The 17,666-nt window shown below is 36.9% G+C and overlaps 1 protein-coding gene across 8 annotated transcripts in view; it reads right to left on the bottom strand.

The window, feature by feature from the left end:
• Nucleotides 1-2,393: 2,393 nt before the first annotated feature.
• Nucleotides 2,394-17,666, bottom strand: part of AGTPBP1 (ATP/GTP binding carboxypeptidase 1) — a 128,808-nt gene continuing 113,535 nt past the window's right edge. For all 8 annotated transcript variants that reach the window (XM_045840558.1, XM_045840562.1, XM_045840561.1 and 5 more), the window contains 3 exons: nt 15,453-15,629; nt 10,601-10,761; nt 2,394-3,137 (listed from right to left, as the gene is read on the bottom strand). In XM_045840558.1, coding sequence (XP_045696514.1) covers nt 2,963-3,137; nt 10,601-10,761; nt 15,453-15,629 — 513 coding nt within the window. In that variant the 3' untranslated portion in view covers nt 2,394-2,962. The remainder of the gene's footprint in view (nt 3,138-10,600; nt 10,762-15,452; nt 15,630-17,666) is intronic.

Raw genomic sequence — 17,666 nt, forward strand, 5'->3', positions numbered from 1 at the left:
GTTTCATGGCTGCCATTTACTTCTAGATCATGCACAAAGACAAATCCATTAGTACATTTACTATATTACCAATCTCAGTGCTCATAATAATATGGTCATCTTTATTTGGATATTTGAAATTTAAAAGTACTGTATTCATTGCTGTTAATATGCTGTCTGAAGTGCAACTCCAGGTTACTTATTTTATTTAGGATTCAGACAAATAACAAACTGGAAAAAGCGGCAGATAAGTAATGTTGGACAAAAATCTTGTGTTCAAACAACACTATGACTGCATGGAGGAAAAGCCAACGTGAATCACAAGTTTCTGCATCCTGCCTTGCCCTCATGCATTTCACAAACTCAGGAGAGACCCTGAGCTTTTAACATTTCTCACTCTGTGGGGAAAGGCAGAGGGTAGCACCTCCTTCTGTGTTAAGAACACGAGGCTAGTGGTCAGGAGACCTGGGCTGAAACCCTGGTGTCGCCCAAGCAACCCTGTGGCTGGGTGTCTGTTTCCTTGATTCTACAAGTTACTTATCATCTCTGGTGCTAATTTCCAATTCACAGGTCCTCTGATTCTTAGGAACACGTGATCATGAAAGAGATCGGACCCATGGCTCTCACAGAGTGGGCCCTACAGCATTACCACTGGAGAATTTTTAAGAAATGCCAAGTGCAGGGGACCCACCCCAGGTCTACATAACCAGTAAGCCCTGGATCGAGAAGCAGGTCCTCCAGGCGAGCCTGATGTATGCTATGCAGTTTGAGAGCCACTGGGTTAGACCATAGCTACATTTAAGAAACTCACTGTGGTTCCAAACACAGGGTAAATAAATCTAAATCTATCATTAGACTCAGTTTATCAGCTACACGTTAATTTTCAGGCTTATGACAAACATTCTTTGAAAATTCTAAAGGGGACATAGCCACAGAGGTAAGATTTAGGGCAATTTTAACTAATAACGGCCAATGAAACAGTTTTACTTCTAATTAGGGAAGTTAGGATTTTAGATTATTTCTCGTGTTTCCAAAGCTATTTATTGTTTAAGGAAAAAAATAACTTTCTAACCATATAAACTTTCTCTTTAGTCCTGCGAATAATTATTTAATAAAAGGCATATTCAGATTTATAACATATGCTAAAAGATGAGCTTCATCACTACAAAATATTATAACAGTACATGACAAGGGGTTTTTATACTGCTTAACACAGTAATTGAAGTTTTGAGTTATTCTGCACATTATTATACTAATGTACTCGCTTTTCATAATGACTACTGCTGTTTTTAATTTCTAATGTTATAAGAACCAGGAAAAACTCACAATACAGACATAGTGGCTTCATAATCTACTCTGAAAAAATTATAATTAGATGTGTAATTATTTCACAAACAAAATATATAAGTAACCTTCTAATTATAAATTATTGGACAAATTATTAAATAAATACTACTTAACCTTGCTAGAGTATCCTAATCTCTCCTAAATCAGGTCACCACACACTAAGGTTTTCTTCAACTTCACCATCTATTTAGTCTTTATTTTCTGAGATTAATGAGAATTAGGCTATTTAGAGAAAAAGACTCCTTTATCCCCTGCTCCATGCTATGTTTTTAAACATGGTTCCCATAACACTGAAAAAAGCTGCGCTATGGACTATAACGCCTCAAATAATACAATGAAAATCGTGATTTGGAAAATGCAAAAATTTGAAATACACCTTTTGTAATTTCTTTCCAATTATTACAGGTTAAAAAAATTTTAAAGATTGACAAATTGAATCAGCAATAACCAAAGATAATGTGCCGAAACCTAAGCACCTGCAAGAAGCTGTGAATGAGGTATCTTTTTGGATTTATTTTGTTACAACAGAAACTTAGTTCTTAAAGCACTTAAACAAAATCACTGGACTTGTCTTATTTGAAAACAGAGTCATTCCTGCAGCAGGACAGCTTAAACTTGGGAAGATGTCGCTACAAAAAAAAAAAAAAGTTTAAATTCACTGCAGTCATTTAGGACTGGAGAGCAGTTATCACGCCCCAAGTGAATTCACTTCAGTAAGCCTAATAACATAGCACAGCTCAGGAACTGCTACATAAGCTTATATACAACTATACCTTTAACACTAGGTTGTATGCTCATTGCCTTTTTAAAGCTTCTTAACAAAACGGATTGTAGTGATAAACTTTAGGTGCACTCATGAGACTCAATTCCAGACGAAAGAGCTGCTCAAACACATCTTTTATGATCAGTAGAGGCACACCCATACCATGAAACACAACACTGGTAAACTAGGCATTTTTTAAACAAAATTTTATCAATGTGTTCAGATGTTGGATTTTTATCATGTTTTCACTAAGATTCTATAAACCAATAATCTGAGTTGGTTAAAAAGGATGACGAAATGAATGCAACGTTTAATATAGTTTTTATTTGTTTAATTTGGTAAATGTAGGATGTAATGGTTTCAAGGCAAATTCCGGATTATCTCAGTCACAACTCAACGGTTAACATGATTCAGAGGAACAGTCTTATTGTCCACACCCACCCGTCCCTACACAGACATATCTACAGAAGTCCATGTACATATAGATCAGTTTTCAGAAGCTTGGATTTTCTCAACAATTCTAGAATTCAGATTTTATGTTCTCACACACTTCAAAATTATCCATTTGATGCAGGACATAACCATGAGGAGATAAAAATTCATGCAATGATACTCAGGTTTTCCTTTAAAAAAGTAAATCCAATATTTGATAATTCAATGCTATATAAAGTGCATTGAATAGCTTAAATAAAACAAATGCCAATTTTATCATGAATTAATAACATATTTATTGTCTTGAAACCAAACAGGCTCAAGTTTCTTTTTGTTTTTATGAGTCAGCTCTCTATAAACTCATTTCTTTCAAACTTCCTGTGTAATAAAAATCAAGATATTTCATTTCTTCTTTGCATTTACAAGAGATGGCAGGGGGGCTCAAGGTAAGTATGTTCTTGATGATTCAGAATCAGAAAGTACTTCTTCTTGAGTAGAAGGTTCATAATCTGCATTTTCAGCTAATTCAATATCTAACTCATCATTACTTTCTGCACTGTAATCAACTTCTTCAAGGAATCGAGGTTCATCTTCATCCAAAACATAAGTGGTAGGGCTGTAGCCAAAGCACACAGAACATACAAGCCTCATTAGATTTTCAGGTTCTAATATAAGGTTATTTGAACATGCTGGATTACCTTTGATTTCAATATAATAAAACTGGCTGGGCTGACTTTAAGAACATTACCCAAATGAACAAGTTCAGAGATTTATGAATACAATAATTGAAACCTCCTGGCCTTGATAACAAAGGGTGAGATGTTAATTTTTAATTATATTACAAGAGTGTCATACACATCCTATAATTATGTACCAAGAAAAAAACAATAGGCTCTCTAATTATGTTACTTCTTTGAAGGGTTTCATCAATTTGCAGGCTTCAAAATTCTATTTTAATCACTGTAAATAAGCAGCAGATAATTTCAATAGGCTTTATAAGAAACTATGGGCATTTAATTGGTTCCTGCAGTAATGCACTGACACCACTTATTCTAAGTATGCACAGTGATCATTTGCCATAAAAAATATATAGCAATCCTCACAGTTTCTACTGGTCAAGAATAAAAATGGAAAACAAGTGAACACTCCATACCCAGATTAATTACTTTCCCTAGGGACACAGAGTAAGATATTTACTTAAAAACACTAAGTGCTTCTAAATGTTTCATTAGGTATATTGGGATTAAGACAACCTTTTCACTAGGGCAATATATTCTTTCCTCTTCAAAAATGTAACAGTATTCTGAGTTTTCCTCACTTGGGAGATTTTTGCGCACACACACAGAGGCACACATGTACACACCCCACATCAAAGAAACACTACAGCAACATTTCTATGTCCCCATTTTGTGACCCAAACTATCTTAATTTCATATAGAGGTATGTGTGTTTATATCCCACCTGTTTCCAAGGGATTTCCCATTGCTGATGCAATTAAAAGCTATAAAATCAGACAATAAAAAAGGAACAATAATCTGTTAAAATGAGCAGAGAAGCAGATGTCATTAACATCTAAAATGAAATAATTCCTGCAACTGAACATTAAATTCGGTTCAGATATCAGGAAGTTTGGGCAAGACAGACAAGTGAATGGATTACATGGTTCTAATTTTCTGGGAAGAGAAAGCGAAACTCATCTGGTGAGAGTATTCTTTTTCCTAGAACTGTTTTAATTATGTTCATCACAGAAAAGAGAAAAATATATTGCAAAACCATCCTGAGCTTATATACAGCAAAGCTGCCCTTATAAGTACTGTGACAGAGCAGTCCTGATAAACCCAGCTGAGCACCTCGGAGGATCGTGTGAGACTCCACAGCAACCTCACACGCACAAGGACAAGTGCACAGCTTTCAATTATGCAACTACAATGTTCACTATTGCTCTATATAACTTTAAGGGGAAAAGTTACAAAAAAAGTGTAATTACAAAAATTACAAAAAAGTATTTGCCTTTTAAATTGACAATTACTCTATTTTGAAAAAATGTAACTCATTCCTTCTGCTTGACCTTGGTATATCAAATTCACAGGGTGTCCTAGGTTAATTCTAACAGTAGATAGAAGACTAGTTGAAGCAAAGAAGGAAGGAAGAGGGAAGTAAGGAGAGAAAGTAAGAAAAGACTAATCTCTTGCCGCATACTTGCCCATTTTCTTCCTGGACACTATCCTAACAAGAAGAAATGATCATGGAAAGAGACGGAAGGAAACAGATTTGCTCAGAGCCATGGAGTATACACTGGCTGGTAGAGGGGCAGGGCAAACCAACCCAGAGCGCAGAGGCTGACTCCACTGTGCTGAGGCACAGCGGCCAGGGCAGCGCAGATGCCCAGCAGCATCACGGGCTCTCCCCACAGGGAGGAACAGTACCAAGTCCACACAGTGGGTGGGTGGGTGGGTGCGCAGGCAAGCATCATTCAGACCTACAGAGTGCAGAATTCCACAGACCCCACTCCACTGGTTGCAGGAAGTCCAGCCACTACATGGGGGTCAGATCAAGGACCTGGTCCTATATGGGAAGCTGGATACTAGAAGATTAATCAATCTGAGCTAAGGAACAGGGATCAAAGAAAAAGCCTAGTAGTATAATCTGTAAGTCACTGGGGGAACAGAGGAGAGAAGTACGGTTTAGGTGCAACAAAGATGCCCAGGATCAATCCCAAAAAGCCCTTTGACGGCAAGGATACTTGGATGAATGCTGGTATCAGATGCTGAAAAGCACTCTTAAGACAAGAGAAGCACACTGGGAAGGCAGGCTCCTGGAAATTTAAAAGAAATTCCATAATAAGGAACACTGAGGCTGGATCCAGGTAACAATTGATCCTGTCAGTTCTGGATCTCGGCTCATGCATACACTGACTGTGACCTGAGCTCCATTCATGTTCCGGCATCACCCATCCTTTTACCCAGGAGTGGACCATGTCATACTCTTATTCCTTCTGTAACCCATACTGGCCCTGGTAACTGACTCTTGTTTCTGCAGATCCTAATAAAATCATGTTCCCAGCCTGTAGCTGAAGCATACAGACTGCATCCAGCAATGGTGATGGGGCCATCAGCGCTAACTTACATATGCATGTGTTTAGGGGGTGGAGGGGAGGAGTGATCAGCTCTAGGTCTAAGGAACTGGGGGAATACTGAGATGGGAAAGGGAGGGAAGATTAACCCCCCATCGCCCTGCTGAAAGCAGCCTTCTTACTGCTATTCCAGTTGCCACTTTCCAGTCCGTTTTTTCTAGATCTCTCTGCTGTACTTAACCGTAGTGGAAATTCTGACACTCCCCTCTCCTTAATATTGATCAAGTGCTCTTCATTGCTTGGGTATGCCTCAAAAACATTGGTGCTTGTACAAATGCTCTGCTCTTTCTTACATGCATGCACATTCTGAGTGAGCTCATACACTTTAATCTACATTCTAGCCCTGTCTTCTCCCTTGAACTTCCCTTAGGTACACATGGACTTGCTAGTATACTCACATGGCTGTCTCACATGCACCTTGTGAATGTCACGTGCTCACAACTGAACTCACTGTTCTCCCCATTAAGCCCGCTCCTCTTGCGGTTTCTCAGTATCATTCACTCAGTGAGTCAAAAAAAAAACCCACAAAATTCTCAGCAAGCTAGTCATGCCAGTCAATTTCCAGACTACTCCTTGCCTCACTAGTCTTCACTGACATTGTTTCCTCTGCTTAGGACATACTTCCCACCTTTCTTCCCCTCACCACTCATATCTCTTTCAAATCACAGCTTGTGCTTAGCTTTAGGTGTTCTTCCTTTCTTAAAGCCCATCTTGGGATAAGAACCCTTTCTCCATATTCCCTTTGTACCCTGCACAAACATTGTCTCATCCCTTGTCAGATGCAGCTGAAACCATCTACTGGTCCCACGGTGTCTGCACCTGCGTTCTCAGTACTAAATCACAAGCAATTTAAGGTCAGGAGCTGTGACTTAGCCATTTGACACCACCTATTAACTCCCAGAGGTGCCTGACACATTCTAGGCCCTAAACAAATGCTTGCTGCACTCCTTACAAGAAGCCACAAGGCCCACAAGATCACTGACTTCCATATTACCCAATCCCACTAGTTTTACTTTAGTTAAAAAAAAAACACCTCAAGACACAAGACCAATCATAGCAATTCAATCTGACTTTTATTAAGAATTCCAACATATGTTTTAAGCTCTTTACAATTTAGGAAGTATCTTCAGACACATGATCTCACAGTAGTCTTAACTTAAGAGCAAGACTTAAAGGTATTTGCCCTAGGATTATAAAATAATCCCTTTCCATTAGCAGATAGAAATTCAAATATTATTTCAATCATAAAAAATATCTAATCAGCATTTATTCTTTCTCACTGCTATTACTTTGTTTTCCCACCACAATTTCTTCATTTACCTCATTTTCTTCATGTAAGTTTACTCCGTTTGCCTTGTTTTTGCTTCATTCTCTGATAGCTGTACTACATACACCTGCCTTAACACCCTTCTACTCTAGAATTTTGTTCTCAGTATTAAGGTGTCTATGCCAAAAACAATTCAATAAGAAATATTTCACTCTTTGAGAATAGCATTTTAATCTCAGAACAAATCCTCCTCATGCTGCTTCAATAAAAATATGAAAACCTTCACCTAAGAGGCCTTCTCACAAGATGAAGACATTGAAATTCTCCACTGCACAGCATCATTATTATGCAGAAAAGTTCATAATTGCAATTGTTTTCTTTTTTAATCTGTACTGTATTTTTTTCCATTCCTCTTTAGTCCCCTTATACTCCCCTACCCTCAGATATCATCACACTGTTGTCCATGCCCATGAGTCTTTTTCCTTTTTGCTCAATCCCTCCACCCCCTAACTTCACCCTCCCCCACTAGCTGTCATCTGCTATCTATGAGTCTTTCTCTATTTTGTTTGTTAGTTCAGTTAGTTCACTAGATTCCACATATGAGTGAGTCATATGATATTTGTCTTTCTCTGACTGGCTTATTTCACTTAGCATAATGTTCTCCAGGTCTATCCATACTGTTGCAAAAGGTAAAATTTTCTTCCTCTTTATGGCCAAGTAATATTCCATTGTGTAAATGTCCCATAGTTGTTTTATCCACTCATCCATTGATGTATACTTGGGCTGCTTCTACATCTTGACAATTGTAAATAACACTGCAATGAACACAGGGATGCTTATGTTCTTTCGCATTAGTGTTTTGGGTTCCTTCAGATACATTCCCAGAAGTGGGAGAGCTGGGTCAAAAGGAAGAAACATTTTTAGTTTTTTGAGGTAATTCCATACTGCTTTCCACATTGGCTCATTCCCACCAACAGTGCAAAAGGGTTCCCTTTCTCCACATGCTCCCCAGCACTTGTTTGTTGATTTACTGATGATAGTCATCCTGACAGGTGTGAGATGGTATCTCATTGTGGTTTTAATTTGCATTTCTCTGATGATTAGTGATGTTGAGCACCGTTTCATATTGGCCATCTGTATATCCTCTTTGGTGAAGTGTCTATTCAGGTCCTTTGCCCATTTTTTAATTGGGCTGTTTGTTTTTTTGGTATTGAGTTTTGTAAGTACTTTGTGAATTTTGGATATTAACCCCTTATCAGATGTATCGGCGATTATGGTCTCCCATTCTGTGTGATTGCACTATTTCCTAATGACAGGGAAAACTGTGCTTCATTCAAATGCAAAGTTTTCAGGCTATCTTTATATTAAACTATTAAGCACTGGGCAAAATTAAACCTAAAAAATTCACTACCTTCCTCACACGTACACCAGTGTACGTCCATTAGAGCTGACTGGACATCTGAGATAGCAGAATGCAGATCTTCAGCTGTTACCTATGCAAGCAAAAGAAACAAAACACTCCATACAGAGTCAGAAATTCTCTTGTGATCTACGCTTCTACTAACCAACTGCGTGACCCTAGGCAAACTACTCTCTCCAAGCACCAATTTTTCTCAAGTGTAAAAGCAAGATAAATAAGTAGGACTACATCACACTAAAAAGTGTTTGCAAAGCAAAGGAATCTATCAAGAAAATGAAAAGAAAGGCAAAACCTATGAAATGGGAGAAAATACTTGCAAACCACATTATCTTATTAAGAGTATTATATCCAAAGTATACAAGGAACTCACATAATTCAAAAGCAAATAAATAAACAAATAAATAAATAATAACCCAATTTAAAAATGGGAAAAAGACCTAAGTAGACATTTTCCAAAGACGACATACAAATGGCCAACAGGTACATGAAAAGGCATTCAACATCACTAATCAAGTAAATGCAAATCAAAATGACAATGAGATATTATTTCACATGTGTCAGGACAGCTATTACCCAAAGAGAAGAGAGAACAAATGACGGTGAGGATATAGAGTAAAGGGAACCCTGCGCAGTTGGTGGAAATGTAAACTGGCACAGCCACTATGAAAAAATATGGAGGTTCGTCGAGAAATTAGAAAGAGAACTACCATGTGACCCAGCAATCCCACTTCTGAGTATACATCCAAAGGGAGCAGTATCGTTATCTCCAAGAGAGATCTGTACACCGATGCACAAAGCAGTATTATTCCCAATAGCCAAATGTGGAAACAACCTAAGTGTCCCTTGTTGGACAGATGGATAAAGAAAATGTGGTAAACAGATATACAATGGAGTATTATTCAGCCTTAAAAAAAGAAGGAAATCTTTTAATTTGCTGTAACATGGATGAACCTAGAGGCCATTATGCTAAGTGAAATAAGCCAGACAAAGAAAAACACTTCATGGTGTCATTTAAATGTGAAATCGGAAAGGAAAACAATGGAACTAATAAGGAAAACAGAGTAGAGTAGTTGCCATGGGCTGAGGGCAGGGAAACAGGGAGAGGCTGGTGAAAGGGCACCAATTTCCACTGTAAGATGAATAAGGCCTGAGGTAGTGATGGTGACTGCAGTTGATAATGCCAGATTGTATAACCAAAATCTGCTAACGGAGTAGAACTTAAATATTCTCTCTCTCTCTCACACACACACACACAACTATCAGCAGGTGAGGTAACGGATGGACATGTTAATAACTCAATAGGGGAAATCACTTGACAATGGATACGTATATTAAATTACACTATATACTTTCAATATCTTACAATTTTATTTGGGAATTACACCTCAACAAAGCTGGGGGAGGGAAGAATACATGAAATAACTTAAAAGGAGGTTTCTACACATCCATGAGAACCACCACCCATCTCTATGTTAGTCTCTGTTAGTGTTTAGCAGGCACTTTCCAGGGGGAACAATTCATGCAACCCCTCTGTCAATTACCACACTATGAAGAACAGAGTTCTAATGAATGTTTTACTGTACTTGAAGCTGCCAAGTTGGTACACACGGCAGAGCATGGCCATAATTAAATCTGATGACAAGTCAATGTCTAAAAACTAAAACGAAGGTTCCATACAAAGGGAGTGTTCTTACCCGTATACATCAAACTATGAAATGCTAAGTTCTGACAGTATGATTAACAACTATGACACTGAATCATCTCTGATCCTATAGCTGATCAAATTTTATATATATTGAATTTTAGGGACAAAATTTACCTATTCAGAAGAATATTTGACATATGTATCATAGTTAAATTTTCAAAGGGATACTAAATTAGCTGTTTCTGGTATACAAAACCAGAAATTTATCAGAAAGTTATCTGATGTATGTAGATAGCAACAAAATTAAATTTCTTTCAAAGTGTGAATCCTAACTCCAAACCCTCTTAATTTAGATATTAGCTGATATAAGTAGTTTTCCACTAAAAACAACATTCAAAATATAAGACTACTTCATTAAAATTTCATCCAATGTTAATGTTAAAAGAATCAAGAATATTTTCACAATTTGGAACAAACAGTAATGTGTAAATTTAATTACAGTAATCTTAAAAATGTTCTTGGCTGTCAAAATCTCTGCCTTTCCTACGTTTAACAGACTTAATGAAGTCTAACATACTACAAGGTAACAATGGAATAAAACAAGTGCGTCTTACCTAGTTACTTTGCAGCTGGAGTCGATCAAGTCATTTTCAAAGTCGAGCAGGTTGGAAGGCATATTATATTCCAAAGGGGATGTCAGTCTTTTCAAACGCAATAGACCAACACAAAATTTTGCTCCCATCTCTTCCAGTTCTCGGGTACCAATCTGCAAGCCCTGGAAATAAAGCAATATTATATATGTAATAGGGTGTTTGCTATCATCCTGCTGTTTCTCATTAAAATCACATAAAAGTAATTTATAACTATATTAATAAAATTAAAAGATTATTATTTGGTATGGACCTAGGGCTCAAAAACACAATGTCTTAACAATGTCAGATATTCTAAGTCACAAAGGAAACTGTGTTAGAAAAACATTTCTAAATTGTCTATTCTTAATCACCCAATGCAACTGTTTTCACCAATACATTGGGAGAAAAAAATACATAAACATTGTGTGTTTATGTTAGTCTTGGAGTTCATGTGTGAAAAAAATATTTTTACAAGATCTTCCTAATATTTCTTGTTATCTACCACTTTGGATGACAATGTTGAAATATTATAGCGTTAAAATCAAGGCTCCAATTTGTATACTTGAACATTACCTTATAGGTACTTTTTCTGTAAGATAAACAAACCAAAGATACCTATGTCAAAAAATACCAAACAAGTCTAAGCCAATGAGGTAGCAGTAAACTAAATTCCTATTGTTCCATGTCGATTAAGAATGTCCATCTCAAATTTTGTCTACCAAAGCAAAGAGGAAATTGTAACCACGACCCCCACACCCTTTTCTACATGAGTTTTCCAGTGAACAATATAAGGTTTACAGAAGTTCAATGTAACCACATAAAAGGATAAAACTTGAATGTAAATCGATATTTTGCTTATCATTTACTTTTCAGAAAAAAAGGAATGTCCAAAATAAGTGAAATTCTTACATTGATAAAAGTTGCAGGTGTACGTGAGTGCTGACGTCATTTAGAGAGAAGGTACTATAAAACAACTTTCCTACGAAAGGACCAAAAGCACAGGGCAACTGAAGAGAACAAATTGTAAAAACTATTACTTAACCTACATGCCTTTACAATAATGACTGGTTGGTAGATTGATTATGTAGAGTTTGGCATCTCCATATATTCTAGGAAATACTTACCTGTGTGAAATTGAATTAGAACATTCAATTGCCTTCTTAATTTAAAAGCTTTAGAAAGATTATGCCTATTTCTAAACTAGTTCACAGAAAACTATAAGAACATTTATAGTCTAAAATACAGTAATACAAGATACTCTTCAGGAAGAAAAAATCTTTTTTAAAAATATACCACTTATTAGCTAATATTAGTAAGTTTGAAAAGTATATATTACATGCACATGTGGAGGTGGAGGCAGATGGGAATTTTGCACTTTCCACTCAATTTTTCAGTGAATCTAAAACTACTCTAAAAAACATTTATTAATTTAAAAAAACTAAAAAAATGTATGTTATGATCAAAGCACTGAATTTTAGACACTAAAAAAACAACTTGGCTTAGGAAGACACACTTCTCCACGGGAGTTTCAATGAGCCTCGGCAAAGCAGCCCACTACAGCAATGACGAGGGGACAGGGGCATGGCTGCAACGGGGCTCTCCCACATCTCATCTCTCACCGCCGTCATGCCCTCGGTAAACTAGAAGTCACCAGTCAACAGTATTTGAAGAGAACTCAAAAGATACTATTACACTTTGGAAGCATATACTGTGGTCAACTTAACACAGAAGACACTGAAATGTCATTAAGTTCTACTCTACCAGGCCCCAAAAGTTTGAGTGTCAGCTACAAAATCGACAACTTTCTTCCAGCTTGTTACAGACTGTTTAAATATTTTGACATCGAGTGTCATATGGTTGCATTTTTAATACTAACCAACTGGAAGATTTTTAGCTCCTTTCAAACATAAAGTTATAACCATCTTTATGGAAGGTATATGAAAATCACTATTACATTCACTTTCCTATTGCCCTATGCTAAAAAACCCAAAGCAAAACGAAACAGAAGGAGATACATAATTAGCAGGACACCTGAAACTCTTTCTGTGCCAAGGCAAGAAAGATACTCAGGTTTGCCGTTGCTTACCTGAAGTCTAATTTATTGCCATTAAGTTCTCAATATCTAAAATTAAAAAGTTCCAAGTCATCTAACATTTCATTAGTCTTTAATTTCAAAAATAAAGTTTAAAACACAGCTTGTTTCCAATAAAAGCCTTAGACTGCACTACAGAGAGCAGTCTTACTAAAAAAAAAATGTAGTGAAGGGATATACATTTCAAAGTCACACACAAAAAGCTAAATATAAAGTTTATAAATAAGTGTATTCATTTCTATGCATAAAAATATATTTACATCCAACAAAATAAAAGAAAAATCTTACTGATAATGTACTATGTGCACAACTAATTATAAGTTACTAACCACTATTTACTTTTTTAAACTATATTTTTTAGTATACTATTAGAGTTGTCCCATTTTTTTGCCTCCTTAATCCCCCTCTGCCCAGTACCCTGCTTCCCTCCAGTATTCCCTCCACACTTGGTTCCTGTCCATGGGTCGTACATGTAAGTTCTTTGGCTTCTCCATTTCCCATACCATTCTTAACCTCCCCCTGTCCATTTTGTACCTACCATTTAGGCTTCTCATTCCCAGTACCTTGTCCCCCACCCTCCTTCCACCCCTCCCCACTGACAACCCTCCATGTGATCTCCATTTCTGTGATTCTGTTCCTGTTCTAGTTGTTTGTTTTTGCTTTTTTTAGGTTCAGTTGTTGATAGTTGTGAGTTTGTTGTCACCTTACTATTCATATTTTTTATCATCTTCTATTTCTTAGATAAGTCCCTCTAACATTTCATAAAATAAGGGCTTGGTGATGATGAACTCCTTTAACTTTACTTTATCTGGGAAGCACTTTATCTGCCCTTCCATTCTAAATAATAGCTTTGCTGGATAGAGTAATCTTGAATGTAGGTCCTTGCCTTTCATGACTTCAAATACTTCTTTCCAGCCCCTTCTTGCTTATAAGGTTTGAGAAATCAGCTGATAGTCTTATGGGAACTCCTTTGTAGGTAACTCTCTCCTTTTCTCTTGCTGCTTTTAAGATTCTCTCCTTATCTTTAATCTTCGGTCATTTAATTATGATGTGTCTTGGTGTGTGCTTCCTTTGGGACCCTCTGGGCTTGCTGAACTTTCTGGAAGTCTATTTCCTTTGCAAGATTAGGGAAGTTCTCCTTCATTATTTGTTCAAATAAGTTTTCAATCTCCTGCTCTTCCTCTTCTCCTTCTGGCTCCCCTATGATTTCGATGCTGGAACATTTCAAGTTGTCCAAAGGTTCCTAAGCCTCATTTTTTTGATTTCTTGTTTCTTCATTCTATTCTAGTTGAATGTTTATTGCTTCCTTCTGCTCCAAATTGTTGATTTGAGTCCCAGTTTCCTTACCTTCACTGTTAGTTCCCTGTATATTTTTCTTTATTATACTTTGCATAGTCTTCATTTTTCCCTCTATTTTGTGACAATACTCAACCATTTCTGTGAGCATCCTGATTATCAGTGTTTTGAACTCTGCATCTGATAGGCTGGCTATCTCCTGGTTGCCTAGTTCTTTTTCTAAGTTTGTTTTTTCTTTTTTTTCTTTTTCTGGAGTTTTGATCTGTTCTTTCATCTGGGCCATGTTTCTTTGTCTGGACACACTTGTTACGTGGTAAGTGGTGGAGCCTTAGGTATTCACCAGGGCAGGGCAACTTGCTTCACTGCATTGTGGCTCTGTATGTGAGGGAGGGGTCCAAGAGGGAACAATGCAGCTTGCTCGGCTCCCCTCCGGCTTTCAGTCACTTCTCCTGCTACCCACAAGCAACTTGGGCCTTTCTGATGCTGATTCCCAAGTGAGTGGATTTGTGTACATACTAGGACCCTGTGGGTCTCTCCAATAAACTCTCCTGTGAGGCTGGAAGTTTCTCCTGCCGCCTCAGTCCTCATGGGTTTTTACAGTCAGAGGTTTTGAGGCTTTATTTCCCTGCACTGGAACCTGGGCTGTGCGGTGTGTCTCTCTCCCCAGTTGTTCCTCTGGGTTTATCCACATGCAAACGTGGAACCGCCAGCCACCACCTTGCTGCGTGTCCTCTCCACCAGATGCCCATCTCTGTCCGTCCTACTGGTCTGGATGAATGTTTCTTCTTTAACTCCTTGGTTGTTGGACTTCTGTATAGTTCAATCTTCTGTCAGTTCTGGTTGTTTTTTATTTTTAAATTTGTTGTTGTTCTTCATTTGTTTGTGTGAGGAGGCACAGTGTGTCTACCTATGCCTCCATCTTGGTCGGAAGTAAATTACTGATCAGTATTTCAATGTGTACCACAATATGCTTTCTTAAAAATTTTGAATATAAGTAGACTCAAGACTTTATGAGAATCCACCCTGGCTAGTGTGGCTCAATGGATTGAGCATCGGCTTGCAAACAGAAAGGATGCCTGGTAGATTCCTGGTCAGGGCACATGCCTCAGCTGCAGGCCAGGTCCCCAGCTGGGGGTGTGTGAGAGGCAACCATTTGATGTTTCTTTCCCTCTCTTTCTCCCTCCATCCTCCCTCTCTAAAAATAAAACAAATACAATCTTTAAAAAAAAAAAAAGACTTCGTGAGAATCCAAGGCAAGCTATTTAGTTCAGAGGAATTTTTATTAATGTTTTTAAGACTACATGAGATTCAATTTCATTATTACAAATTACATATAACTCGGTATAACAAATGTATTACTGAATATATATTTGAAAAGCATTGGATTAAAAACATAAAGAAAAGTCTTCAAATATTTTTATGGCTAGAAATCCTGAAATATTTTACCTTATATTTTCCCTGATCACAGCCACACAAAGTACTCTCCATGGTATAGCTTCTTTGTACTCCTATCTCCCTCCAAACCACCACACGCGCTGTGGATTCTTTAGATTTTTCCACTACAAAGCTACAGCTGCTCATGCAAAATGCTGGCGCAATATGGCTCAGTATCTTAGGCAAAGTCTGCAAAGATAATGATAAAACAGTATTTCAAGACTTTTTTTTAATTGTTAAATGTTTTCATCTTTAAAAATTTTCATGAAAGCACAGTGATTAGAGCAGGGTCACATCAAAATAATTCTCTTACTAATTTATAGTTTTCTGCTTTCCTAGACAAATGATTAGAAAATAGAATGGAAGAAAATATCACATTTATAGTAGCAACAAATAAACAATAAAACCATGTAAGAAAAACCATGTTTAAAAATATGGAGAAAAACATGTTTAAAAAATGAAGAAATTCAGATTTGCCTGTAAATGTCAAGCATCCTGAATTAATCAGTAAAGCTAAGACAATCACAATCAAAATGCCCAGAACATTTTTTACAACTTAGAATTATTCTTAAATTCACCTGAAAGTGTAAATATGGGCACACACCCTGGGGAATTCTGAAAGAAAAGGCTAGGACTGGAGAAATAATCCAACAGATACTAACCTAAATTACATATCTAAGGTTAAGTTAAACTGTGATACTGGAGTACGAATAGATATATCTCTAGAAAGAAATATATCTGGTTCAAAATTAGAACCGAAGGTATGTGTTAAATGTAATATAATTATTGTAACTTGAGAAAGCACTGATCATTCACTAATACTGACACACCTGGATAGCCACTGAGAAACAAGCTACAGTCAAGTCACCCTTCATTGAATTAAATTCTAATTAGATTGAGAATTTAAATGTAAAATTTTAAAATGAAACTAAAAATAGTAAACAGAGAACTACATTTTTAAATCTTGAAATGGGAAAATTCTTTCTAAGCCACAAAACCCAGATGCCATTTTTTAAAATATTCAACAAATAAGATAAAATTTTAAATTATTACACACCATAAACAAATAAAATTCTCAATATACTTGTAAAACACAAAGTTTCAAAAACAATAACTAGATGACCACCAGCACAAAAACAAGCAGAGAATATGAGAAAAGGCCATTTTACAAAAGAGAAAAATCATAATTAGACAAATACATGAAAAAATATTTGACCACAAAATTATAGAGACGCAAACTAAACCATCAGATTTTTTTTTAACCTGGTAAAGACAACCGTATTACGTGACTAGGGTGTGCAGAAATAGTACTATCATTCATTATATTGGGGAACATCAATTTGTATCAACTTTATGAAGGACAACTTGACAATACTAATCAAATGGCCACCAACGGGGAATGACTGAATAAATAAGCTGTGGTACATCCATACAATAGGAACAAAAATGCACAATGAAATCTTGTGTAATTGTCAAAAAGACCGAAACAGATCCCCACACGAGGACCAGGAAAGATGGCCAACACACACTGTGTGGAGAAACAGGCTCCTGCCCTGGCTGGGTGGCTCCGCTGGTTGCAGCACCGTCCCTGCACACCAAAAGGCTGCAGGTTCGATCTCAGGTCAGGGCACACACGGGAGGTAACCTATCGATTTTTCTCTCCCACACCGATGTTTCTCTCTCTCTCTCTCTCTCTCTCTCTCAAATCAATAAACATGTTCTTGGGTAAGAATTGTAAAAAAAACAAGTTGCTGTGGAAATTGCAAAAAAAAACCCACATATACTTTACATATAGATTTATGAATGAATGTGCTCAGAATGGTAAAATTGATTACTTAGTAATCAATTGAGAGATTACTTTCAATTAGCACTTTGTGTTCCTGATGTTTCCATTTTTTATATAACTAATCATTTTATTTATTTGGAAAAGGGGGAGAAGAGAGAGAACCAAAAAGAAAATGTACTTCGAAGTTCTGCTAACAGTAGTAGTACGTTACTGAAACATTTTCTGAAAAATAACCTGTGGTCCTTGTTTAGGCACAAATTTAGCACAAGAGGCTCTGGGACAAAATGGGAAGCACACAGGACTTGAAGCAGTAAGATCTCATTTCAGTGCTCCACACACCGCATGTGCAGAAACACTGGTAGGCAATGGGTGGCTTTATAAAATCGGCAGAGAAAGGATATACTGTTTAATAAATGGTTATAGATGGAGAAACTAAAATT

The sequence above is a fragment of the Phyllostomus hastatus genome, unplaced genomic scaffold, assembly GCF_019186645.2.
Source record: "Phyllostomus hastatus isolate PE091 unplaced genomic scaffold, TTU_PhHast_1.1 phas_contig_34, whole genome shotgun sequence".
In the NCBI taxonomy this organism is placed as follows: Eukaryota; Metazoa; Chordata; class Mammalia; order Chiroptera; family Phyllostomidae; genus Phyllostomus; species Phyllostomus hastatus.